Source organism: Trachypithecus francoisi, unplaced genomic scaffold, assembly GCF_009764315.1.
Source record: "Trachypithecus francoisi isolate TF-2019V2 unplaced genomic scaffold, Tfra_2.0 Lachesis_group18, whole genome shotgun sequence".
NCBI classification, from domain to species: domain Eukaryota; kingdom Metazoa; phylum Chordata; class Mammalia; order Primates; family Cercopithecidae; genus Trachypithecus; species Trachypithecus francoisi.
The window spans coordinates 65,128,550-65,155,674 of record NW_022681463.1 but is presented as its reverse complement, the minus strand read 5'-3'; the positions used below and the strand labels follow the sequence as shown (position 1 = coordinate 65,155,674).

General features: G+C 41.8%; 4 protein-coding genes across 8 annotated transcripts in view; 2 read left to right on the top strand and 2 right to left on the bottom strand.

Moving 5' to 3' along the window:
- ATP7B (ATPase copper transporting beta) overlaps window positions 1–1,266 on the bottom strand; it is an 80,947-nt gene extending 79,681 nt beyond the window's left edge. For 2 of the 3 annotated variants that reach the window (XR_004429051.1, XM_033177633.1), the window contains exons 1-2: window positions 1,137–1,266; window positions 562–666 (exon numbers count right to left, since the gene is read on the bottom strand). Coding sequence is in view for 2 of the 3 variants with exons in the window: in XM_033177633.1 (XP_033033524.1) it covers window positions 562–612 (51 nt within the window). In the remaining variant the exon portion in view is untranslated. Of the gene's footprint in view, window positions 1–561; window positions 865–1,136 lie in introns of those variants that run through there. The other variant, XM_033177635.1, reaches the window with a different exon arrangement.
- Window positions 1,267–1,605: 339 nt separating this feature from the next.
- On the top strand, window positions 1,606–22,919 carry ALG11 (ALG11 alpha-1,2-mannosyltransferase). Its single transcript, XM_033177639.1, has 4 exons — window positions 1,606–1,710; window positions 8,093–8,323; window positions 13,517–14,445; window positions 17,785–22,919. Exons 1-4 carry the CDS (start codon window positions 1,667–1,669, stop codon window positions 18,054–18,056), a joined length of 1,476 nt encoding a protein of 491 aa, XP_033033530.1. The 5' UTR covers window positions 1,606–1,666; the 3' UTR covers window positions 18,057–22,919.
- Window positions 1,627–23,034, top strand: UTP14C (UTP14C small subunit processome component). 3 transcript variants are annotated; one of them, XM_033177637.1, is made up of 2 exons: window positions 1,627–1,710; window positions 17,785–23,034. In XM_033177637.1, exon 2 carries the CDS (start codon window positions 18,274–18,276, stop codon window positions 20,587–20,589), a length of 2,316 nt encoding a protein of 771 aa, XP_033033528.1. In that variant the 5' UTR covers window positions 1,627–1,710; window positions 17,785–18,273; the 3' UTR covers window positions 20,590–23,034. The 3 variants fall into 3 exon arrangements, with proteins under 3 accessions (XP_033033528.1, XP_033033527.1, XP_033033529.1); XM_033177636.1 differs by lacking the exon at window positions 1,627–1,710 and adding an exon at window positions 14,202–14,445; XM_033177638.1 differs by lacking the exon at window positions 1,627–1,710 and having other exon boundaries at window positions 18,371–18,446; window positions 18,512–20,709.
- A 3,342-nt stretch (window positions 23,035–26,376) lies between these two features.
- NEK5 (NIMA related kinase 5) overlaps window positions 26,377–27,125 on the bottom strand; it is a 97,605-nt gene continuing 96,856 nt past the window's right edge. Inside the window, exon 23 of the mRNA XM_033177640.1 lies at window positions 26,377–26,647. Within this exon, the coding sequence (XP_033033531.1) occupies window positions 26,377–26,647 (271 nt within the window). The remainder of the gene's footprint in view (window positions 26,648–27,125) is intronic.

Here is a 27,125-nt window from a genome sequence, read left to right as displayed (position 1 = left end):
CCTGAAACATAGTAAGTTCTCAATAAATATCTGCCAAATGAAGACATATGTACATGAATAGAAAAATACTGAAAAATAGATCTGCTTTTCGTGCAAAATATTTCTGTGCTGTTCGCATTTTTAAAAGATTGTTTTAATGTATTACTTGTACAATTAAAATGAATTTAAAACAGTTATAAAAGTTCCTGGGCCTCGATATACCATATCTGGTCCAAGCACCAGGCTCTGAGTAACTTCTCCAGGTAACTAACTTCATCATTTTGAGCCATTAGGGCCCTAGCACAGCAACTCGACGCTCACTTTACCTCTCCAGCATCAGACCCCCTAAAAGCATAAAGGTGCATTTTGAGGTGCGGGGTTTTCCATCGTTCCCAAACGCCAGTTGACCGCACGCTTTTTCTAAAGCGTCCTTTTCTCCTACGCCACGACGCCCCTGGAGCTGGGGGTCTGGCTCGGCCTTGCCTGCGCACCCCCTGGGGTAGAGTAAGCGTAGGACATGGGGAGGGAAGTCCTCCTGGTGGGAGTGAGCTCGCTGCACGGGAGCGGGGGAACAAAACTCACTTTCCGACTGGCCCCTTCTCTGGCAGTGATCTGTCTCTCCTGCTCAGGCATCGTCCCGCGCGGACACCGAATTCTTCTCTGATCTGGCTCAGAGCCAAAGGTTACCTGGTCGGCAGAGGAGAGTGTGGTGTTAAAATCCGGGGAGGTGAGGGGCGGAGCGTGAGGGCATCGGCGCGGCTCGGCTCTAATGCCAAGAGGGGTCCGGGAACCGCCCCTTAATTTGGGATCGGGGAAGCTGCAGCCCTTGCCACACGGATGATTCAAAGTTGCGCGCCGCCGTCCTCCCGACATGGGGGCGTGCGGATGAGAGCGAGAGGGGAGAGTGGGCCTCGGACCCTCGCCCACTCCCCAGGGGGCTGGGAGTGCCCGCCCTGGAACTGCCGGCCCCGCCGGTGCCTAAGTGTCCTCTAACGTGCCGGCGCCGCAGGGCGGAGGCCCGTCCTCCTCTGCGGTCTCAGTCACCTCGCCCTGGTGCGCTCCGACACTGTACTGGGATCTCAAGCGTATGCGGGAGCGTGAGGGCAGGTGAGCGGCGCAGAGTCGGGCCTCAGACACAGCTCCCAGGGCTCACCCACCGTCTGCGGGGAAGGTGCCGGGTGGCGACACGTCGGGTCAGCTCTGCGCTGCCCCCTCCTCCGACTCTGCGCCTGGCTGCCAGGCGCCGGGGGTCCCAAAGGAAGCAACCGCGGCGACAGTGAACTCTGCACCTGGAAAATCGATCCGCGGTGCGCAAAGGCCAGCCAATGGCCTCCAACGGGCGACGGACTTTGGGCCGCGGACGGGGGCGCAGGCGCCCAGGCGGAGGCTTCCAGTGGGGTAGAGGGGCAAGGGAAGGAGCGACGGCTGTCAATCACAAGCCACGCCCTTCTCAGCCCAACCCCCGCTGCTGTCCCGCCCAAGGGGGCGGGTGCCGTGTGCGCCAGGCCGAACACTAGTCTACGTCTCGGCATATTCTATTGGCTGGAAGGCCGTGGGAAGCGGCTACCAGCAACCAATTGTAACGCGCAATTGGCCCGTGAGGGCGGAGCGAGCACGGCTCGCTTTCTCAGGAGCCAATAGGGAAAAGGAAAGTGAAGCGTTTCCTGAGTTCGGGGGTCGGCGGAAGATGGCGGACGGCGAAGAGAGCTGGTACCTGTGCAAGTTATTGAGGTGAGGAGCCGGTCGTGGGGCTCACAGACGTTTTCTTTTCTGTGGTGGTACTTGCCTGTCCAGTGCAGCTCAGTTTTGCGAGTAAATGGCCTTCCTTGTCATGAATCTAAGGTAATTTCTCAGGCCAATGAGCAGTCTTCCTTTTTCTTGGGGGTATTCTATATAGACTGGAATAGACTAGGTCTTAAAAACTCAATTTACCGGGTTTTCTTCTGCTTCACTGTTGGCTGAGGGGTCGAGTTACCTTTCCTGCTTCAGCTTTTTCTTTCTCTTTCACACTCCAGTTAGTCTGTCATAAATTATTCATATTCATTCCTCATTTTTCTTTACGATTGAGCTACGAGACATTTTCCAATCTATCATGTCTCTCTTCAGTAAAGAAACCGGATCTTCCTTCTCATCTCTTAGTTTCTCCTCTTAAACTCACCAAAACTGCCATTGTTAACACGTCACTTAAATATAAAACGTATGTTGAATCTGCTTTTTGATAATCTGTTATTTTAATTTTTATGACTGATGTAAGAAGTTGCATAAAATATTATTTTATTTGAATTACGTGTATACGCTGTTTCTTCTAGAAAAAGAATCTAGAAAATAGATGAGTAAAAGGAAAAACCCCCCGGAATCCTACCATCCGGAGACAGCCACTGTTAACATTTTGGTGAAAAAACTCCCAGACTTTTTTCCACCTTTGTTGTTGTAGTACTACTGAATTTTAAATGCCTTGCCCTCCACTAATAAAACAGAAGGCCTAGTATATTCTACCTGCCTATTTTTTTTTTACCACCTATATATTTTTGTTCAGGCTAAAAATTTATAATTAACACATAGCTTTCTAAATAGCAGTATATACCTAATTCTCTCAAAAGTTCAGGCACTTCTTCATTTTTGTCCCCTCTACTTCAAGTTCTGTAATCATTACTTTAAACCTTTTGAATGAGAAAGTCTATTATCAGAGGCTTTTGGTTCTTCCCTGCCATACGGAATATTCCTCAGTGCTTTACATTATAATGGCTAAATAAACTCACTAACCAGACTTAAAGGACAGGTTTAACTTTAGTCGTTATTCAGCTTTTAAGTTAAATGTTTAATAGTTCAGTTTGAAAAGCCTATCACATTAATTTTCCCACCTAAATTATTTGAAGGAATTGCCAGAAACGTCTTTTCATTATATGGGTTAGCTGCATTTTAAATAAGCTTTTGAAAGCTTGTCCTGAGAAAACAAACTGTCCTCTGTAGTATTGCTTTTATGAATTCATATATTCCAAATGTTAAATAAGTGATGAATCTTACCACTTTTGTCAGACTGTGTTCGTCCTTTAAGGCAGTGGTTCTCAAATTGTTCTCCATGAACCATGCAGGTCCCAAGGCCCTTCAATGGGTCCTCAACAAATCTGTTTTTATAATAACATTAAGGTAATATTTGCCTATTTTACTATGTTGAGAAGTGCAAAAGTGATAGCAGATAAAACTAAGTGATAGTGGATTTTAATTAATAGTGTGAAAAGGTCATTAATAGGGTTTCAGAGTCTGCATTGCAACTGACGTTAAGAAATTGCGTACCTTGCCACATGTGGTCTAGCATCAAAGAAAAATATCTGTAACTAGGTGAAAAATTAAATATATTTTAAATGTAAGCTCAATATGTATTAAAATATACTCCCTTTTCCTACTACATATCTGTTAGCCTGAATTTTCTTCATATACTTCAACAAAAACAACTTACCACTACAGATTGAATGCAGGAACAGAAAAGAGGAGCCACTGTCTGGTTTCACATCAAGCCAGACATTAAAAAGATTTGCAAAAAATGTAAATAAAAAATGTAAATTTAGCACCCTTCTTGTTAAATTTCTTTTTTGGGTTGGAAAATATAGTTTTTTAATAAAAACATTCACTTAATGTGTTATGAAAGAATTTTTATTTTCAAATGAATTCATAAAAATTTTAAAGTTCTTTAGTTTTCATTTCTTATATGCTAAATATTGGTAGATATAAGCAGTGTAAACCACTGGTTCTCAACCGGGGTGATTTTTGCCCTTCACAAGGCATATGGCATTTGGCAATATCTGGGTTTTTTTTTTTTTTTTTTAATTATATTGTTTTAGAGATAGAGTCTTGCTCTGTTGCCCAGGCTGGAGTGCAGTGGCACGATCATAGCTTACTACAGCCTGGAACTCTTGGGCTCAAGCAGTCCTCCCACCTCATTCTCTCAGAGTGTTGGGATTACAGGCATGAGCCACCATGCCCAGCTGATAATTTTGATTGGGAGGGTGCTACTGGCATCTAGTGGGTCAAGACCAAAGATGCTACTAAATATAATACATAGTACAACCTCCCCAACAAAGAATTATTTAGTCCAAAATGTCAGTAGTGTCAAGGATGAGAAACTCTGATGTAAACAAAAGATTGGATCTTCAGTAAAATTTTTAAGGGTATAAAGGTGTATAAAGAATATAAAGACCAAATTATTTTAGACCAATTATTTTAGCTTTGAAATAAAGTGCTCATGTGGGATTTCAAATAGAGTCAGATACCTCTTCAAGTACACAATAGGAAATCCCACATGAGATTTGTTCACAATAGGAACAAATGAGGATTTGTTCACAATAGGAAATTCCACATGAGAACTTCATTTCAAAACTAAATATCAATAAAATATTTACTTCCAGCCAGGTGCAGCAGCTCATGCCTGTAATCTCAGTGCTTTGAAAGGCCAAGGCAGGAGGATTACTTGAGGCCAAGAGTTTGAGACCAGCCTGGGCAACATAGAAAAACCCCATTTCTACAAAAAAATTTTTTTAATTAGCTGGGTGTGGTAGCACGCACCTGTAGTCCCAGCTTCTCAGGAGCCTGAGGCAGGAGATCGCTTGAGCCAAGGAGTTTGGGGCTGCAGTGATTGCTATGATTGCGCCACTGCACTCCAGCCTGGGTGACAGAGTGAGACCCTGTATCTAAAAAAAGCAAAATTTACTTTTCTGATGAATTTGTATGTTTTCATGTGGGCAGTGAAAACTATGTGATATGGTCTGGCCATGACCGCACCCAAACCTCAGGTTGAATTTTATCTCCCAGAATTCCCATGTGTTGTGGGAGGGACCCAGGAGGAGGTAATTGAATCATGGGGGCCAATCATTCTTGTGCTATTCTCGTGATAATGAATAAGTCTCACGAGATCTGATGGGGTTTATCAGGGGTTTCTGCTTTTGCTTCTTTCTCATTTTTCTCTTGCTGCCACCATGTAAGAAGTGCCTTACACCTCGCGCTATGATTCTGAGGCCTCACAGCCACGTGAAACTGTAAGTCCAATTAAACCTATTTTTATTCCCAGTTTCGAGTATGTCTTTATCAGCAGTATGAAAATGAACTAGTATAGTAAATTGGTACCAGTAGAGTGGGCTGCTGCTGAAGAGATACCCAAAAATGCGGAAGCGACTTTGGAACTGGGCAACAGGCAGAGGCTGGAACCGTTTGGAGGGCTCAGAAGAAGACAGGAAAATGTGGGAAAGTTTGGAACTTCCTAGAGACTTGTTGAATGGCTTTGAACAAAATGCGGATAGTGATATGAACAGTGAAATCCAGGCTGAGGTGGTCTCAGATGGAGATGAAGAACTTGTTGGGAACTGGAGAAAGGTGACTCTTCTTATGTTTTAGCAAAGGAACTGGAGGCATTTGCCCCCGCCCTAGAGATTTGTGGAACTTTGAACTTGAAAGAGATAATTTAGGGTATCTAGTGTAAGAAATTTCTAAGCAGCAAAGCATTCAAGAAGTGACTTGGGTGCTGTTAAAAAGCATTCCATTTTAAAAGGGGAACAGAGCATAAAAGTTCAGAAAATTTGCAGCCTGACAATGCAGTAGAAAAGAAAGACCCATTTTTTGAGGAGAAATTCAAGTTGGCTGCAGAAATTTGCTTATGTAGCAAGGCACCTAATGTTATTCCCCAAGACCATGGGGGAAAAATGTCTCCAGGCTATGTCAGAGACCTTCACGGCAGCCTCTTCCATCGCAGGCCTGGAGGCCCTGGAGGGAAAAGTGGTTTTGTGGGCCGGGCCCAGGGTCTCTATGCTGTGTGCAGCGTAAGGACTTGGTGCCCTGTGTCTCAGCTGCTCCAGTGTGGCTGAAAGGGGCCAACGTAGAGCTAGTGCTGTGGCTTCAGAGGGTGAAAGCCCCAAGCCTTGGTAGCTTCACATGGTGTTGAGCCTGCAAGTGCACAGAAGTCAAGAATTGACGTTGCAAAAGCTTGCCACTGGGCCGGGGCCCTCATGGAGAACCTCTGCCAGGGCAGTACAGAAGGGAAATGTGGGGTTGGAGCCCCCACGCAGAGTCCCTACTGGGGCACTGCCTAGTGGAGCTATAAGAAGAGGGCCACTGTCCTCTAGACCCCAGAGTGTTAGATCCACCAACAGTTTGCACCATGTGCCTGGAAAAGCCTCAGACACTCAACACCAGCCCATGAAAGCAGCCAGGAGGGAGGCTGTATCCTGCAAATCCACAGGGGCAGAACTGCTCAAGACCATGGGAACCCACCTCTTTCTTCAGCGTGACCTGGATGTGAGACCTGGAGTCAAAGGAGATCATTTTGGAGCTTTAAAAATTTGACTGCCCTGCTGGATTTTGGATTTGCATGGGCCCTGTAACCCCTTTGTTTTGGCCAATTTCTCCCATTTGTAACAGCTGTACTTACCTAATATCTGTACCCCCATTGTATCTGGGAAGTAACTAGCTTACTTTTGATTTTACAGGCTCGTAGGCGGAAGGGACTTGCCTTGTCTCAGATGAGACTTTGAACTGTGAACTTTTGGGTTAATGCTGAAATCAGTTTGGGGGACTGTTGGGAAGGCATAATTGGTTTTGAAATGTGAGGACGTGAGATTTGGAGGGGCCAGGGCAGAATGATATGGCCATGTCCCCCGCAAATCTCAGTTTGAATGTGTCTCCCAGAATTCCCATGTGTTGTGGAAGGGACCCAGGGGAAGGTAATTGAATCATGGGGGCCAGTCTTTCCCATGCTATTCTCATGATAATGAATAAGTCTCGTGAGATCTGATGGGTTTATTAGGGGTTTCCGCTTTTGCTTCTTCCTCATTTTTCTCTTGCCCACTGCCATGTAAGAAGTGCCTTACACCTCCTGCCATGATTCTGATGTCTCCCTAGTTATGTGGAACTGTAAGTCCAAGTAAATCTCTTTTTGTTCCCCATTTTGGGTATGTCTTTATCAGCAGTGTGAAAACGAAGTAATAAACTATATAACTACACAAAACATCTCCCTATTTGCCTAGGCTACTAAGCAGCCCAGAGCCCAATCTGGTGTTCACTACTGTGTATGTAAATATAGCCTGCATACCTGTATCCATCATCAGCCACCATCCCGACATACACACCATCTTTATTCTATTTTCCCTGGTCCTGACTTTTTATTATTTAACTTTTGGCATTTTATTGTTTTTAAATCTTATAAACCCTCCTCAAATCCTTTATAAAGGATAGGCAGAGTATGAAAAATATTAAGTTAGGTTCCAACTGTATTGGCAATCCTAAAAGAAAAGCACCTTGACATTTTATTTTAACATATTTTAAGCAATATCTGAAGAGATAATAAACTTTTGCATCTGTTACATTGGATGCCTTCTCTGTGCCGGGCATTATACTTGGCATTGGGGATATGGTACAAGCAAGCTTGGGCCCTTGCTTTTGTAGAGCTTCAATCAACCTGACAGTAATAGAGAACCTTTTAACAGTCACTTTGTGAATGAGTTTACTAATGAGTGTTAAGTAGAACATTAGTGGGTTTTTGGCAGCTCATTCAGAGGCACATAAGGGAAGGTAGTAGTATTAGGTCATGTAAATAGAGCAAATACAGAACTCGAAATGGAAGTGAAGAAATCTAAGTTCCATTCCTTTATCCCAAAAATTGTTCTTCCTGAGGTGAAGTGACAGAATGAAAAAGATTTACTGTCTTACCAGACTTTAATGGAATATTGATCATTCAAAAGACATATTTTTTTTGGCATCTGACCCTCAAAATGACAGTATATAACACATTCTTAATCATGTCTGGTTTAGATTAATAGTTAAATTTGTTTTCATCCCATAACATATATACTAAGTTAGGAGAAAGGGGATTCAGTGTTGATTTTTACTGCTGATTAAAGTATGTTCATTTGGTAATATGCTACAGGAATTGGAATTAAAGGGGACTTATCCTTTCAGTATTGGATTAGAATTAAAATTTTCACACTTGAGTATTTTGTTAGCAGACTTGTTAAAGACAATTCTCTCTTTATTACTAATATATAAAGTAGATATGTAAAAGCAGACTTCAATTTGTAATTTTTTAAATGTATATATCACATTGATTCTCAACTTTGTCCTCTTATTTCAGGTTTTTTTATTCATTATTCTTCCCTGGGCTAATTGTATGTGGAACTTTATGTGTGTGTTTGTTCATTGTCCTTTGGGGAATCAGACTGCTGCTACAGAGAAAGAAAAAATTAGTGTCAACTAGCAAAAATGGGAAAAATCAAATGGTGATTGCATTTTTTCATCCATACTGCAATGCTGGTGGAGGAGGAGAAAGAGTTTTATGGTGTGCTTTAAGAGCCCTGCAGAAAAAGTAGGTATCCATCTTTCTTAGCTAATTTGCTATATTGTTCCAATTCTTAAAAATTATTACCCAGAAATTCATCTTTCTTTTTTTTTTTTTTTTTTGAAACAGAGTCTTACTCTGTCACCCAGGCTGGAGTGCAGTGGCACGATCTCGGCTCACTGCAAGCTCCGTCTCCCAGGTTCATGCCATTCTCCTGCCTCAGCCTCCCAAGTAGCTGGGACTACAGGCACCCACCACCATGCCCGGCTAATTTTTTGTATTTTTAGTAGAGACAGGGTTTCACCATGTTAGCCAGGATGGTCTTGATCTCCTGACCTTGTGATCCGCCTGCCTTGGCCTCCCAAAGTGCTGGGATTACAGGCGTGAGCCACTGTGCTCGGCCTCATCTTTCTAAAGTACCTAAAGTAAAAAATGAATTCCTTTTTAAACTGTTCCTCAATAAGAAAATATTTATTTCATGTGCTTGCATGCCTTATCTTATTTGATTTTAGTTACTATGATAAAGAAATAGACAAATCTGGGCATGGTGGCTCACACCTGTAATCCCAGTACTTTGTGAAGCCATGGCAGGTGAATTACTTGAGCCCAAGAGTTTGAGACCAGCCTGGGCACCATGGTGAAACCCTGTCTCTACAAAAAATTATCTGGGCATGGTGATGCGCACCAGCTCCTCCAGAGGCTGAGGTGGAAAGACTGACTGAGCCTGGAAGGTCAAAGCTACAGTGAGCCGTGATTGTGCACTCACTGCACTCCAGCCTGGGTGACAGAGTGAGAACCCATCTCAAGGAAAAAAAAAAAAAGAAAGAAAGAAATGGACAGTGGATGGGGAAAACATCTGCCCCTTTATGGCATAATTTAATGGGAATAACCAGTTTTCTTGGGAGTGTATACAGAAGACTTAATACGTAATAAACAGAAATATACCAAGTACCTCAGAGCACTTTAAGTCTGAATACTTTCAGGCAGTTGTGGCACACAGGAGTAATCTTTATGAAAGTATCTATTTGACTCAAATTTTTATATCGTTACCAGCTGGATAGTCTCAAGTTACCATATTAGAAGGAATATGGTGTTATACATTTTTTAATATTTGAGGCTTCCTCATCTCCAACCTCCATGCCCCAAAAATATTTATGATTCCCTTTTAGAAAGGAAAAAGCATAGTAGGTTCCATTATTTTATCATACGAGGAAAACTCTTATTCTTCATGGTTACCCTACTCCCTGGTACGCACCCTTCATTCAGTGCCAAGGCCTTCACACAGAATTCGCTCAGCTATACTTTTCTGTAATCTTGGCGCATCCTAGCTTCCAGCCCCTACCCCTGTATTTGCTCTGCCATCTTCTGTAACTGCCTAAATACAAAGAATTATCTTAATTCCCAACTCCATGACGCTTTTCCTACTCTCATTGATACTACTTTTTTCTTCTCTAACCAGATTACCTCTTGAGGGCAACAGTAAAGTTTCATGATATCTGTACACATAGTCCCCAGCAGCCTGTATTACTCCTAACCCATCTACAAGGATAAAAAAACCAAATCATTAATATGACTTGGAAGATACTTTTTCTCTTGCTCTGGCCACATCGTGTTTCTCATCCCTCCCCATTCCTTCACACACATGCAGAACAAGGAGCATCTCCAGCATGCAGAACAAGGAGCAGCTTCCCAAACACATCATGCTCTCTCTATAGAGTCATTCCCTTTCTGTATAGTGTTTTTTTCTTCTGAAATAATATTTTTCTCTCCAGTTAATTTCTACAAGTCTTTCCTAACTCAACACATAGTACACTGCACTTTTTTTTTTTTGAGACGGAGTCTCACTCTGTCGCCCAGGCTGGAGTGCAGTGGCGCGATCTCGGCTCACTGCAAGCTCCGCCTCCCAGGTTCATGCCATTCTCCTGCCTCAGCCTCCAAGTAGCTGGGACTACAGGCGCGCACCACCATGCCCGGCTAATTTTTTTTTTTTTTTTTGTATTTTTAGTAGAGACGGGGTTTCACCGTGTTAGCCAGCATGGTCTTGATCTCCTGACCTCGTGATCCTCCCTCCTCGGCCTCCCAAAATGCTGGAATCACAGGCATGAGCCACCACGCCCGGCTACAGTGCACTTTTCATTCGACCTAGCAGTATTTACTGGGGACCTGGCTACGTGTCAGGCACTGTTCTAGGGGTTGAGATTAAGGGAACAAGATCGATCAACTCCTTCTGTCCTGGATGTTTGATTTTAGTTGAAAGAGACAAGATAATAAACAAAGAAGAAAAATATCAAATAGTGAGAAGTGCTATATAAAAAGTTAAAATAGGGTAATATAGGAGTGTCTTGATACTTTAGATCGAGTGATCAGGGAAATCTCTGATAACACTTAACCAAAATCTGAATGACAAAAACAGCTGCATTCATGGCGTGATGATTGTATGTCAGGTATTGTTTGAAGTGCTTTACATGTGTTAGCTCACTTGATCCTCAGAACAACCTTATGTGGTTGTTACCATTATCCTCATTTGACAGAGAAGAAAACTGGGGCACTAGAGCCTATGTTCTGAACCATATGCTAAACTGCCTGCCTTATGAAAAGACTGAAAATGAGAAAAGAGAATTCAGAGTAGGGAGAACAACCACTGCAAGTCCCCTAAGGCTTATTGGAGCTTGGCATATTCAAAGAAAAGAATGCCAGTTTGGCTGCACCCTGGAGGGCAAAGGAGAGCATGGGAGGGAGGTGACGGAAGCAGGTTCCAGATCACACAGGACTTGAGTGATCAGGGAAAGTAGTTTAGATGTTATTCTAAGGGCTATAGTAAACCAGTTTTGGGGTTACTGTTCTGTGATGTAGTTTAGGGGCTGCTGTGTTTGGTCTCCATCATACTGTTGCAATTAGATGGCAGCTGGGGCTGGAGCCATCTAAAGCCTTTTTCACTCACATTCTGGTTCTTGGGCTGGGATAACTGGAACTGCTGGGGGCTGTCGGGCATCTCTCTCACTGAGGAGCTCCTTCATGTGACTTAGTTGGGCTTGCATACAACATAGCAGTCTCGGGCTGGTTGGACTCCGTACATGACAGCTGTCTTCTCCTAGCATGAGCATTCCAAGAGACAGGAAGTAGGAGCTGCCAGTCCCTTAGAGTCTATGTTGGGAAACTGGTACAATGTCACTTTTGCCATATTCTGTTGGTCAAAATAGTCACAGAGCCCAGTGTTATTCCAGGGGAGGGGACTTAGATGTCACCTCTCAATGGGAGAAGTATCAAAGAATTTGTGGCCTGGCGGGGCACAGTGGCTCACACCTGTAATTCCAACATCTTCGGAGGCCAAGTCTGGCAGATCACTTGAGGCCAGGAGTTTGAGACCGGCCTGGTTAACATGGCAAAACCCCATTTCTACTGAAAAAATTCAAAAATTAGCTGGGCATGGTGGCACACACCTGTAATCCCAGCTACTCAGGAGGCTGAGGCATGAAAATCACTTGAACCTGAGAGGTAGAGGCTACGATATGCCAAGATCATGCCACTGTACTCCCACCTGGGCAACAGACAGAGCAAGACCCTGTCTTAAAAAAAAAGAAGGAAAAAAGCAAATGGAATTTGTGGGCATTTTTAGGCTACTGGAGATCACAATCTTTTTTTACATTTTAAAAGGCTCATTCTTGCTGCTGGGTAAAGAGTGACTGGGAAGGGGCCAGAGAGGAGCAGTTAGATTGTCATCCTTTAGGCTTCCACAGCATCCTGTGGGTGTCTTTATCAATGCATAGCACACAGTTTTGCAGTTATTTGTTTTGCATGTCTGTTTTCTCCACTGGACTGAGCTTCTGAAGATAAAGATTCTCTCTCATCTCCATACCCCCAAAACCTGGCATCTCATACTAGATGCCTAATAAATGGGTTTTTTGTTTTCTTTTTCTTTTTCTTTTTTTTTTTTTTTGAGATGGAGTTTCACTCTTGTTGCCCAGGCTAGAGTGCAATGGCATGATCTTGGCTCACCACAACCTCTGCCTACTGGGTTCAAGGGATTCTCCTGCCTCGGCCCCCCACGTAGCTGGGATTACAGGCATGTGCCACCACGCCCGGCTAATTTTGCATTTTTAGTAGAGACAGAGTTTCTCCATGTTGGTCAGGCTGGTCTTGAACTCCCGACCTCAGGCGATCCACCCACCTTGGCCTCCCAAAGTGCTGGGATTACAGGCGTGAGCCATTGCACCCCGCCAATAAATGTTTTATGACTCAAAGAATAATTATAAACAGAGAGAGACCAAAGCATTACAAGTCATAAGAATATACTTTTAGATATTTTCATACTAATTATATCTAATTGTGATATAGGCACAAGATCTAGCTTAAAGCCTTTTTGCATTTTTCAGATAAAAACCCTGTGTATTGCTTTAGTACTGTGATCCTCTCTGAAGACAGGTTTGTTGAATCTTAATGCTTGTTTATGGCATTTTTTACTAAGAATACTGTCAAAATTTTTTAGTATTTCTTTAGAACATCTCATTCATAAATCAACACTTATTGTTGATGCCTATTCTGTGTGAAACCCTCAGTGGAGGAAATGGCAAACTAGATGTCACAGTCTCATTTGAAGGACTATACTTCTAATTCAATAAAAAATGTAGAAAACATCATTTTTAATATGACCAACATGAAGAAACCCTGTCTCTACTAAAAATACAAAATTAGCCAGGCGCGGTGGTGCATGTCTGTAAGTCCAGCTACTCGGGAGGCTAAGGCAGGAGAAGCACTTGAACCCGGGAGGCAGAGGTTGTGAGCCAAGATCACGCCATTACACTCCAGCCTGGACAACAAGAGTGAAACTCTGTCTCAAAAAAAAAAAAAAATCAAATCTTCTTTATGACTGTAAAAAAATAGTTATCTACAACTTTTTGCTTGATTTTAACCTAATATATTCTTTCTTATTTATTTATTTATTTTTTTGAGACGGAATTTTGCTCTTGTTGCCCAGGCAGGAGTGCAGTGGCGTGATCTTCGCTCTCAGTCTCTGGGGGTTTTTTTTTAAGATGGAGTCTCACTCTGTCGCCCAGGATGGAGTTCAGTGGCACAGTCTTGGCTCACTGCAACCTCCACCTCCTGGGTTCAAGCAATTCTCCTGCCTTAGCCTCCTGAGTAGCTGGGATTACAGGCATGTGCCCCCATGTCTGGCTAATTTTTGTAACTTAATACACTCTTAACCATTACATTCTATTTTAGGTATCCTGAAGCAGTTTATGTTGTTTATACCGGCGATGTTAATGTCAGCGGTCAACAGATACTAGAAGGTGCTTTCAGAAGATTTAACATCAGATTAATCCACCCAGTGCAGTTTGTTTTTTTAAGGAAACGCTATCTTGTGGAAGATTCACTGTATCCTCACTTCACACTGCTGGGCCAAAGTCTAGGATCCATTTTTCTTGGCTGGGAAGCTCTAATGCAGTGTGTTCCTGATGTTTACGTCGATTCAATGGGATACGCTTTTACACTTCCTCTGTTTAAGTATATAGGGGGTTGCCAAGTTGGAAGCTATGTTCATTATCCCACTATCAGCACCGACATGCTCTCTGTAGTGAAGAATCAAAATATTGGATTTAATAATGCAGCCTTCATTACCAGGAATCCTTTTCTCAGCAAAGTAAAGCTCATCTACTACTATTTATTTGCTTTTATTTATGGACTTGTTGGTTCTTGCAGTGATGTAGTCATGGTCAATTCTTCTTGGACACTAAACCATATTCTGTCACTATGGAAAGTTGGGAATTGCACTAACATTGTTTATCCACCTTGTGATGTGCAGACATTTCTGGATATTCCCTTACATGAGAAAAAGGTGACTCCAGGACATTTGCTGGTTTCTGTTGGCCAGTTTAGGCCGGAAAAGAATCATCCATTGCAGATCAGAGCCTTTGCTAAATTGCTGAATAAGAAGATGGTTGAGTCATCTCCTCTTAAACTTGTCCTCATTGGAGGTTGTCGTAACAAAGATGATGAACTTAGGGTAAACCAACTGAGAAGGCTCTCTGAGGATTTAGGAGTTCAAGAATATGTGGAATTTAAAATAAACATTCCATTTGATGAATTAAAGAATTATTTGTCTGAAGCAACAATTGGTCTGCATACCATGTGGAACGAGCATTTTGGGATTGGTGAGTTTGGCCTTTAAACAACTTGTTTGGTGCCATGAGATACACATTTTAGATTCTTTTGATAAAATGATGAAACTCTGGAAGTCTGCATCTTGCCCTAATTCTCTTCCCCTCGTCCACCAAATACACTTTCCTCATTTGAGACTAAGTAGTTAACAATAGCAGCTAGTATTTATTGACCAATTCCTTTTTTTACGTATATTATCTAATTTAAGCCCCTCTAAGCCCCTGTTTGATAGGTGTTATTGTTATTCCTATTTTATAAATAAGGAAACTCAGGCACAGGAAGGTTTAGAAATTGCTCAAATTCAGTTACACAGTAAGTAAATGGTAGAGCCTGGATTCTAACCCAGATAGCCCCTGCTCTTAACAGCAACATTTTCTCTCCCCATCTAACCCCGCTACATACTTACTGGTATAGATTCCTGGGCCTACCCACATCCTAGGGAATGGCCAAATGAGAATCTCTGGACAAAGCCCAGGTAGATGTATTTTGATAATGCTGCTTAAGTGATTCTGTTATGCATCAAAAGTTGAGAACCGCTGTTTGCATAGGGACTTCTCATAGTAACTCGTTTAGTCTTTTATTGATTCTACCCTCACCATGGAATGGCCCTCCTCTTTGTGCCAGATCACATCATAAGTCTTCAACTTAACTCTCCTTGCCTTTTAGCCTCTCGTTTATTCTGGCACAAACTACTATCTCTATTCTGACCTGTTAAGCACACATTTTGCTGTAAAACCAAGTACTGCTTTGTGTTTAATTTGGGTCCATGTGTATTTCTCAAGCGCTTTGTGCCTCACACTGTTAGTTGTTAGAGGAAATGAGGATAGCATAAAAGTGACACTTCCTAAACTAAGACTACAATTTCTCTTATACTTTTTTCACTCCTAGTTAGTAGTATAGTACTAGGACCAGACATTCAGGAAGAACTTGTTGACCCAACCTTTTGCCTGGGATCTGACCTGCTGTGCTTCCTTGCATAGAAACTTACTAAACATTCAGTCTGCTGAGCACTTGGGTGGATGCTAGGGATGTGGTGGAGACGGGAGCTGCTTGGCCTGTCAGAGGCTTCCTGCCCTCTGGTGGAACCAACAGGCTACACAGGCAAGTGCTGTGTGCCAGGTGCTATGCTAAGGAAGTGCAGGGTGATGTGAAAGTGCCAAAGAGAAACCTAACACAGACTTGTGCGGGCAGAGAACAGGTGCCCAAGGAAGTGATGTGACCACTTGAGTAGGACCCGAACAATAATTAGAGGCTAGCCAGGAGAGAGGGGAGAGTCTCCAGCAGAGGGAACAGCACTATGACAGGAGTGACAACAGATGCATCAATAGGAACATTAAGCAGGAAGACAACAGAGAGGTGATATGGGCCAGGTTAAGCCAGTGGAAAAGAACGGCAGGATTTTAAGTATTGTATGCAAAAGCTTTCTGATTTCTGCAGTCCATTCTGGCCACATGGGGAGTGGATCAGTGAAGAGCTGGGAGAGCAAGATTGGAAAGGCAGTAAGATGCGAGCCGGCCTACTGTAGCAGCCCAGGTGGAGGTACTAGTGAGCTGAACTTGGTAGGTGAACATGCTTGAGAGACATTCTGCAGTGTATTGACCAGGACTTGGTGATTAACTGGATGTGTTAAATGAGGGAGGAAGAGAAGACCACCTAGGGTTTTGGGAGCTGGGCAGCTCTGAGAATGGTGTTGGCTTTCTCCCAGAGGGGAAATCCAAGAGCAGATACCATTGATGAGCCAAGTTTTGAACCTGCAGAGTCTGAGTTCATCTGTGGGACATGTGAGGGCATGCGTCCAGGAGGTGGTTTTGTAAATAGGAGTCTGAAGTTGAGGAGAGGAATCTGGTCTGGAAATACAAAATGCAGATTGTCCTTGTGCAGGTAGTTATCAAAGCTCCCATGGATGTGGATAAGATCGCCTGGGGAATATGTACAGAGTGAGAAGAGGCTCTCAGTACAAAATACAGAGAACAGAAACAGCTGAGAAATGGGGAGAAGAAATGGAGAAGGGGGAGAGCCAGCCAAGTGCAGTGTCTTAGAAACCAAGGAAGAGAGTGTTTGGAGAAGAATGAAGAGGGCACAGATTCCGATGCTGCCCAGATGCTGGGGAAGGTAAGGCAGTCACTGGTGACCTGGGCAAGAGCAGTCTTAAGGGAGAAGTAGAAGCAAAGTCAAACTATGAGCAAAAATCCAAAGTTGAGCACTCAGAAGTGAACAAGTAGAGTTGGTAAGTGCAAACCACACTTTCAGTAAGTTTGTGAAGTACGGAGCGGGGAGAAGAGACAATGACTAGGGGTGGGTGTTGCAGGACCTGAGGAGAGGCATGTGGCGCCCTAGCTTCAATGCTGATAGGAAGGAGCCAGTAGAGAGGGAAAGGGTAAAATTGATTAGATGAAGGTCTCTGAGAAAGTACAGGATGCTCTCCAGCCTCAAGCAGAATACGATATGAGCTACTGAATTCTATTCTGCAGGGATTTCACCACTGTTGTAGAAACATTTGGAATTATTTAATTTCTCTCCTATACATCCAGGATGATATCAGCTCTGTACCATCCTTCAGATAATTGGGAAAGCAGTCACTTAAATCATTCTCTGAAGGGCTTAATTCTCCTAGGAATACAGCTAAGAAAGGCTGGCTAGATTAATTTATATTTCATGTGTATCATTTGGCAGAAACTAACCACAACTTTCATTTAGTTCAGCACTGTTGTTGGGCACACAGTAGTCTCAAATATGCCAGAAATCCAGTCAGTAACATAAGCACGGCAATAGTATGCTTCACTTAGGTGATTCACATTTTTTATTTTTTCTGCTAATGTAATTTGAACTATTAAAATTGTTTTTGATATCTTTTTACTCCTTTTGTTTTTCTAATACCTGTTGATATTCTACCATCTTGCTAACATTCTCTAGTCTTTTTTAATTATCTGCAATATATCTTTTTTAATAGGCTAGTCTTCCATCTACTTGTCTATTTTAACTAAGAATAAAGCAGCAGGCTGGGTGTGGTAGCTAACGCTGGTAAATCCCAGCACTTTGGGAGGCCAAGATGGGAGGAGGCTAGGAGTTAGAGGCCAGCCTGGGCAGCACAGTGAGACCCTATCTCTCCAAAAAAAAAAAAAAAGAAAAGTATTATTATGAAGCTTTGAAAACTAAAAAACTTAAAATTATTTTATTTTGTACTATAGAAGTTAAATAAGCAAATGTCTAGACATATAGACATTTAATTTTCTCATAAGTCCCTTAAAATTTTTGAAGATTTCTGTTCATCCTCATTCTTGTGAATACACTCAAAAACTTAAAATACTACATGATTTTTGTTTTTTTCTCAGGAGTTGTGGAGTGTATGGCAGCTGGCACAATTATCCTTGCACACAATTCAGGGGGCCCAAAGCTTGACATTGTCGTTCCTCATGAAGGAGATATAACTGGCTTTCTGGCTGAGAGTGAAGAAGACTATGCTGAAACTATTGCTCACATTCTTTCCATGTCTGCAGAAAAGAGACTCCAAATCAGAAAAAGTGCTCGTGCATCTGTAAGCAGATTCTCTGATCAGGAATTTGAAGTGACATTCCTATCATCTGTGGAAAAGTTATTTAAGTAATGCCATATCTGGAAAATTAAAGATATTTTATATAAACTGGTTAAACACCTTCATATGTAAATATTTTTCTAAATTCAATCTCATTTGTCAAATCATTTTACTTTAGAAAACAGACAAGAAAATTTCCTTTTAGAATAAAAGGAAGTGTTGAAAAGAAAATGGATGACTAGCCTTCAGCTTCCATTCTTGGTACACATGAGAGAAGCTGGCTGCTGAGATGAATGTGAACCGGGTTGTGGAGAGCCTTCTGGCTTTGAGCCAACAGGAAGAATTAGTGGATTTGTCAAAAAACTGCCCCTTGAGTGAGAATGAAGATGAGGGGGACAGTGATGGAGAGAGAAAGCATCAAAAACTTCTGGAAGCAATCAGTTTCCTTGATGGAAAGAATAGGTGGAAATTGGCTGAGAGGTCTGAGGCTAGTCTGAAAGTGTCAGAGTTCAATGTCAGTTCTGAAGGATCAGGAGAAAAGCTGGTCCTTGCAGATCTGCTTGAGCCTGTTAAAACTTCTTCGTCTTTGGCCACTGTGAAAAAGCAACTGAATAGAGTCAAATCAAAGAAGGTGCTGGAGTTACCTCTTAACAAAGAAAAGATTGAACAGATCCACAGAGAAGTAGCATTCGGTAAAACCTCACGAGTCCTCTCTAAATGGGACCCTATCGTCCTGAAGAACCAGCAGGTAGAGCAGCTGGCTTTTCCCCTGGGGAAGGAGCAGCCAGCCATTGCTCCCATTGAACATGCGCTCAGTGGCTGGAAGGCAAGAACTCCCCTGGAGCAGGAAATTTTTAACCTCCTCCATAAGAACAAGCGGCCAGTAACAGACCCTTTACTGACTCCCATGGAAAAGGCCTCTCTCCGAGCCATGAACCTGGAAGAGGCAAAGATGCACCGAGCAGAGCTTCAGCGGGCTCGGGCCCTGCAGTCCTACTATGAGGCCAAGGCTCGAAGAGAGAAGAAAATCAAAAGTAAAAAGTATCACAAAGCCGTGAAGAAAGGTAAAGCCAGGAAAGCCTCAAAAGAGTTGGAGCAGCTGCAGAAGGTTAATCCAACTGTGGCATTGGAAGAAGTGGAAAAATTTGAAAATGCCAGAATGATGGAAAGAATGAGCCTTAAGCACCAAAACAGTGGGAAATGGGCCAAGTCAAAGGCAATTATGGCAAAATATGACCTGGAGGCTCGCCAAGCTATGCAGGAACAGTTGGCCAAGAACAAAGAACTGACACAGAAACTCCAGGTAGCCTCTGAGATTGAGGAAGAGAAGGGATGCACAGAAGAAGTGGAAGAACTCCTTGTCCCCCATGTAGTGAATGAAGTGCAGATGAATGTGGACGGACCAAATCCCTGGATGCTCAGAAACTGCACCAGTGACACCAGAGAGGCTGCAACACAGGAGGACCCTGAGCAACTGCCAGAGCCTGCGACTCATGAGGTTTCTGAAAGTGAGGGAGAAGAAAGACCAGTGGCAGAGGAAGAAATTTTGTTGAGAGACTTTGAAGAGAGGCAATCCCTTAGAAAAAGATCAGAGCTCAACCAGGATGCTGAGCCAGCAGGCATTCAAGAAAGAAAAGATTCTAGCAGCCAGGAGGTGCTGTCTGAATTGAGGGCACTATCTCAGAAATTGAAGGAAAACCATCAGTCCAGGAAGCAAAAAGCAAGTTCAGAAGGGACTGTTCCCCAGGTCCAGAGAGAGAAACCTGCCCCAGAAGAAGAGGCACCTCTGTTGCTACAGAGGCCAGAGAGAGTACAAACTCTGGAAGAGCTAGAAGAGCTGGGAAAAGAAGATTGTTTTCAAAATAAGGAGCTTCCCAGACCTGTGTTAGAAGGGCAGCAGTCAGAGAGGACCCCAAATAATCCGCCTGATGCCCCTAAGGAGAAGAAAGAGAAGGAGCAACTGATTGACCTACAGAACCTCCTAACCACGCAGTCTCCTTCTGTGAGGTCTTTGGCAGTTCCCACAACAATAGAGGAGCTGGAAGATGAAGAGGAGAGAGACCAAAGGCAGATGATAAAGGAAGCTTTTGCTGGGGATGATGTCATCAGAAATTTCTTGAAAGAGAAGAGAGAAGCTGTGGAGGCGAGTAAGCCAAAGGACGTGGACCTGACACTACCTGGCTGGGGCGAGTGGGGTGGTGTGGGCCTAAAGCCTAGTACCAAGAAAAGACGCCAGTTTCTCAAAGCCCCTGAGGGTCCTCCAAGAAAAGATAAGAATTTGCCAAATGTGATTATCAGTGAGAAGCGCAACATCCACGCAGCAGCTCATCAGGTACAAGTGCTTCCGTATCCATTTACCCACCATCGGCAATTTGAAAGGACCATCCAGACCCCTGTAGGATCCACATGGAACACCCAGAGGGCTTTCCAAAAGCTGACTACTCCCAAGGTCATCACCAAGCCAGGTCATATCATTAAGCCCATAAAAGCAGAGGATGTGGGCTACCAGTCTTCCTCAAGGTCAGACCTGTCTGTCATACAGTGGAATCCAAAACGAATCACCACACGTCACAATAAAGAGCTGAAGAAAAACTCTGTAGGTTGAGTAGCTGGAAAAGTAACAGCCAGGAGTCCTGATTCTACTTCCTTTGGTCCAGTTTTACTCTGCTACAGGGTGGATTCCAAAACTGGCTCAGCATATTGCATGTAGTTGAGCCACATTTTTAAAAAAAGAAAATGGATGACCATTAATTGACTAGCATTTTAGAATTGATCAGACATTAGAACACAGAAAAATTCTGGTACATTTACATTCTAAACAATACAGTGGATGACCCTTTTGAATATACCTAATGATTTCCTTAAAAAAATTGTAAACACACTTGTGTAATCATGTTCTCAAAGCATACAGTCAAGAAGTGGGACTGACTGATGCTTTATAGGTGTGTGTAGGGCAGTAGAGGCCAAGGTGCTGCCAGCAGTCCTTTCCATACTAGGTACTGGTGAAAATTGTTTTTGTTTAGTGCTGTCAGCACATTTGTGTGGGTCTCGTTATCCCTTGACAGTACCGCATCTCAGCCGGGAAGTCAGGTTTAAGTCATTCAAGAGAACCTCAAGTTGTTTTTCTGACAGTGATGATGTGATATACAGATACATCCACAGGGTATCTATTACCAGCATAACGCATTGTAAGATGGCAAGGTGGCATTTTGAAAAGAGCACTGGGCAAGCAGTTAGCATATCTGGGCCTACCTTCAGCTTCATTATTTACAAACTTCTGACCTTTTGACACTAAAACTGCTCCTTTATCTTTTTGAGTCTCAGATTCTTCATCTGTAATCTGGAGTTGTTAATTCCAGTCCTTACTACCTTTTGGAGTTGGAATAATGAGATGGAAAGTGGATGAAAGTACTTTGAAAATTATGACAGTTAAGGGCCGGGCACAGTGGCTCATGCCTGTAATCCCAACACCTTGGGAGGCCAAGGCAGGTGGATCATGAGGTCAGCAGTTAGAGACCAGCCTGAACAACATGGTGAAACCCTGTCTATACTAAAAATACAAAAAAGATAGCTGGGTCTGGTGGCGGGTGCCTGTAATCCCAGCTACTTGAGAGGCTGAGGCAGGAGAATCACTTGAAACCGGAAGGCGGAGGTTGCAGTAAGCCAAGATTGTGCCAGTGCACTCTAGCCTGGGCAATAAGCAAAACTCTGTCTCAAAAAAAAAAAAAAAAAAATTATGACAGTTATTTAAAGGGAGCATTACATACTAAATGTCTTCTATAATCCTATCTTTATTAATGCATTACAACTCTATGTGGATTCTTAGTTACTAGTCCAGTAGCTAGGAATTGGTATAAATTTAATGCACCTTCTATCCTGAATAACTAGCATGGAAAATTGAATATATGTGTGAGCAGATACGGCTGTAAAAACCTATAGCTTTTGCATTTTCTGCATATATAATCCTTTCTAGTTCAGTGAACTGACCCCATCCATAGCCTAATTCATCTTTGTGTTAAGGGGCAAATGAAAGGGTACATTATTCCTTTACACTCTTCTCTCAGTCATTCATCAATGTGGCCAGCTTATCTACTCCCAGTTATGTTATTCATACGTCTCCAGGCCATCTGTCATCAGATCAAAAAGCAAACAGAAGACCAGTCACAGGATGTTCTGACACACCATTGTAACTTTGTGTTAGAGATGATTCCATTTAGAAAAAGACGGGTAGAAATTGGAGTGAAAGGAACACTACAGATCAGCCCAGTTCGCTCTTATTTTCAGCTTTACAGACCAGAACAATTTAAAGAATTTAGTAGACTCCTTCAGTGTCACAAAGCTGTTCCATGAAAGAATCAAGATTATAACCTGGATATTCTGACTCCTGGCCCAGTGCTTTTTCTTACTTTGTAGCTACACTTTGAAGTAAGATTCAAACTGTTATCCACTCAATTGCCTTATTCCTGAGGAGGTAGTGAAGGAAGAAAAAGTTTTCTGGGATTCCATAAACTATAAGCTTATTTCTTTAAAATTATTTTCATACATCACAGATATGTCATTCGAAGATATAATTTGCATATATGTTGATTATCAGTGTTCGTAATGTGGTATATGTCTTCTATTTTTTTCTGAATGATAGCATGAAAAGTGTCAAAGTGGCTTGTCCGCTAGCGTCTGTCTGCAGAACTTTCAGGATGACTGTTCCTCTCAGACATCATTTTTGAGTGGTCCAAGCCTGCTATGTTTTGAACCCACAGCAGTGGAGATTTGTATTCTTATTTACAGTTGTGTACTATAAAGTATATGTTACATAGGTTTTGTGTAATTATTATTTGTAAATATGATTTAATTTGTATTTAGACATGATTTAGATCTAATAGATACAAAGTCTGTGTCTAAATATTATTTAAAGAAGTGATTTTTCATTCTCTTGGATTCTTTCCTTTTATATGCCTCACATAGTCTCCTTGTTCTACTAATATTCCCAAGTTCCATATGCCAATTAAAGAAGAAAGAAAAATAAAAGTTTGTCTTGCCTGTGAAACATTAAGAAGAGGCTGTCAGGTTTAATAAACTTTTTAATGAATATTTTGGGCATAACAAACTGCAGAGCTTCGTACACTTGATTTAAATAATTCTTGAGGGATTTTATAAGGTCATCTTATAGGCAAAATTATGAGATAGAGACCAGTGTGATTATCAATAAAGAATATTTGTGTTTATGTAAATAAACCCCAGACTCTAGAACTGATATATTCATATATATTCACAATGAGAGTATGTCTGTGCCAAATCTATCAGTACAATAGAAAAGTTAATTATATAACTACAACATGTTACACAAATTTTTAGAAGCAAATTATGTCCTGTAATTTACCTCCCCTCCCCGGCTGCTCCTCTGCTAACTCATTTTCCTCTTTTCCCACTCTAAATGTAAGGCAACCCTTGGCTTTGGAGATGCATCTGTTCCAATATTCTGGTGCTGTGTGCTCACTTGGACTATATGCAAATGTTACTAGACACGCAGGAGGTCAAAGTGTTGATACACTTATTGCTACTATTTACAGAATGATCAATTTGATAGCTATCATACATGGCTAGCAAGAGGCTGATTTTTCTAAGAAAAAAAATTTTTTAATGCATACAGGTCTGATAAACAGTTTCAGTTTAACAGATGAGGCCAAGGCTAAAGCCAGAGCAAAGTAATCAGAGCCATGCCTCAGGAACATGATTTAGCTAATTGTGTGTGTGAAATGGGTAAGGTCTAGAATTGGGGACTAAAACCAGTTGAAAATGTTGCAGATATGTATACTTATCACAGTGAATACTTCCAATTTACAGCAAAGAATTCAAAATTGCTGAGTAAAGCTTGGTGACTATTACCTAAAATAGACTTTAGCCAAGCATCTTGTCATGGGAGCAAACCCAGTAACCTGACATGCTTAACCATTTTTTTTTTTTTTTTTGAGTCAGGGTCTTACTCTGTCACTCAAGGTGGAGTGCAGTGATGCGATCACGGATTATGGCTCACTAGCCTCAACCTCCCAGGGTGAAGCTAAAGTGATTCTCCCACCTCAGCCTCCTGAATAGCTGGGACCAGAGGTGGACACCAACACACCAGCTTTTTTTTTTCTTTTTTCTTTTGGTGAGGGGCAGTTGAAGATGGGTGTTTCCCTATCTTGCCCAGGCTGGTCTTGAACTCCTGGGCTCAAGCGATCCTCCTGCCTCAGCCTCTCAAAGTGTTGAGATTACAGGCGTGAGCCACCACACCTGGCCTGTTTATTTACCAACCTTAAACTTTTTTTTTTTTTTTTTGCACTTAATTGACTTGTTTGGATGTTTGAGGTTTTTAGGGATCGTGTTTCATTTCCCTTGCTTTCAAATACTGTTCAGAAAAAGGATTACATGAAGTCACTAGCAGTTTTACTATGTCTGAACTAGTCCTGACAGTAAATAAACATATGCACACCCTGAGCACCAAAACAGTTGGAGAATTAATGATACTGCAATCTCTCAGGCCATGTGTCAGTTGGAAACTAACACAATAGTGAGAACATTTTAAATACAGCCTCATGATGTGAACAAACAGCATTCTCCCTAAAAGAGTAGACTGTAACTCTACATCAAGTTGAAAGAACAGTCAGTCAGACATCAGGAAATAGTCACAAAAAACTGAACATAGCTCAGGTGACTCCTACGACGTGCATTCTCCACATTTAATGAAAATTATATGAAATGTAAATAGTAAACAGACCTTAGAAATCATCTGACAAACCTTACCTCATTCTTGTTTTCTCAGTTTAACAGTGTATCAGTGAGACATTTTACTTTTATTGTAGAGCACATATTTCAGGCAGAATTCTACCACCCTGAAATATAACCACCCTCTCCTTCCTAAGCCCAGACATACTCCTTAATATTTAAATAAACATCTGTTAAGCTCCAGGCCATGTTCAACGTTGGAATTGTTATGATCAATTAAAAAAAAGTTAGTTTTCCTGCACCAAACAGCTTACAGTCCTAATGAGGAAATGTTTTAGCATTTATTAATTCAAGAAAGATTTCTGGCACTGTGCTCATAACTGTATATGAAAAGATCATTGTAAGATATAAAGACCAGATATAGTCCCTGCCCTTAACCTATACACTTGAAACTATTAGAAACCAATCCAGTAAGACAAAATGGTCATGGTCATTTAGTGCATAATTAACACACCATGCCTTATTCTTCTTGCTCAATTGCCTTATTCCTGTGTCAACATCAGCTTCAAAAAAGTGTATTCAATACAAGAAATTTCAAAATCACAGTTTTATAAAATAGCAGATTATGTTAAATGAATGAACCTGTATATTGTATTTGTTTTCTATTGCTGTCCTAACAAATTATCACAAACTTAGTTAACACAAATTTATTACCTTAACAGTTCTGCAGGTCAGAAGTGTGAAACTGATCTCACTAGGCTAAAATTAACATGTTCGCAGGGCTGTATCCCTTCTAGAGGCTCTAGGAAAGATCCATTTCTTCGCCTTTTCCAGATTCCAGCGGCTGTCTGAATTCTTAGTTTGTAGCCTTGTCCTCCATCTGCAAAGCCAGCAACATCAGGCTGAGTCCTTTTCATGCTGCCATATCTCTGGTTTTCTCTTTTGCCTTCCTCTTCCACTTGTAAGGACCCTTCTGATTACACTGCACCCACGTGGATAAACCAAGATAACCTCCCTATTTTAAGGTCAGCTGATGAGCAAACAATTTCACTTGCAACCTTAATTCTCCTTTGCCGTATTCACAAACTGGGGATTAGGACGGGACATGTTTTAGAGGAAGTGTTGAGCCACATTACTCTGCCTACCACATACATTAGCTGAAATATATATATATATATTTATTTATTTTTTTATTTTTTTTATTTATTTATTTTTTTTTTGAGACAGAGTTTTGCTCTTGTTGCCCAGGCTGGAGTGCAATGGCGCAATCTCGGCTCACTTGCAACTTCCATCTCCTGGGTTCAAGTGATTCTCTTGCCTCAGCCTCCCAAGTAACTGGGATTACAGGCACATGCCACCACGCCCGGCTAATTTTGTATTTTTAGTAGAGACAGAGTTTCACCATGTTAGTTGGGCTGGTCTCAAACTCCTGACCTCATGATCTGCCCGCCTTGCCCTCCCAAAGTGATGGGATTGCCCAGCCTAAGATTTCTTAATAGAAACTTTAAAGTAAAAATATTAATGTCTATATTCAAAAGTTAGTTCTACTTCCTAAATTGAAAGAAAAATAAATCCTTGAGATTGCTAGAAAACCCTTACAGTAAATGAGCATTTATGACTTGTACCCAAATAAATACTATAGGTAATAGACACTAGACACTAACTTATTACTTAAGAAAAAGTACAATAATCACACTTGTATATTTTGACTAGTTGTTGATGTTCCTTGGTCTTCATCTGTAATACAAATGTGGTCATTAGATGTAGTAGAAATATTCTCCAAGCCTTCACTTAATTCTTCAGATGTCTGCATACTTATCCCCTGTCTTTCACTTGACTTTCCAGAGTCCTTAGAGGCACTGGAGGCCTCTCCTGTTTTTTCTTCCTCTTTGAAAGTAGCAAGTTTTTTTAAGGATTCTACTACTTCATCTCTCAACTCATCTTCAGATTCTTCAAAATTTCTGAAATAATAAGCACTAAAAATCAGCGTTATGATATGAAAGCACTGAAGAATACATGTAAAAACTCATTTCCCTTTTCTCCATTCCCAGTTGAGCAATATAAAAGTTGCATTTTCACCCAGGTTTTTCTAAGCATGATAAACAACTAATGTTGGGAGAATCCATCTTCTGTTGAGTTGTACATTGTGTTAAACACCCTTTATTATATTTTTTAACTTCCATCATCTAATGTTTACAAGGAGAGGAAGAGAGAAAAAAAAAAAATTGCCATACATCGGGCCCTTACTATATGCCCATCACTATCCTAGGGCACTTATACCATATTTCACTTAATACTAACAACATTTTGAGGTAGACATTATCACCAAATCATAAGAAGCTGAGGCTCAGAGAGGTTAAAAAAATGGGTTGAAGGTCTCACCACTACTGATTCATAGAACCAGGAATTAAAACTGTGTCTAAGACCGCAACATTGATA

Coding starts and splice junctions, on each gene's coding strand:
- ALG11 (XM_033177639.1), top strand. CDS start 1,667: ATGGCGGACGGCGAAGAGAGCTGGTACCTGTGCAAGTTATTGAG. Junction 1,711..8,092: donor TACCTGTGCAAGTTATTGAG/GTGAGGAGCCGG, acceptor CTCTTATTTCAG/GTTTTTTTATTCATTATTCT. Junction 14,446..17,784: donor GAACGAGCATTTTGGGATTG/GTGAGTTTGGCC, acceptor TTTTTTTCTCAG/GAGTTGTGGAGTGTATGGCA.
- UTP14C (XM_033177637.1), top strand. CDS start 18,274: ATGAATGTGAACCGGGTTGTGGAGAGCCTTCTGGCTTTGAGCCAACAG.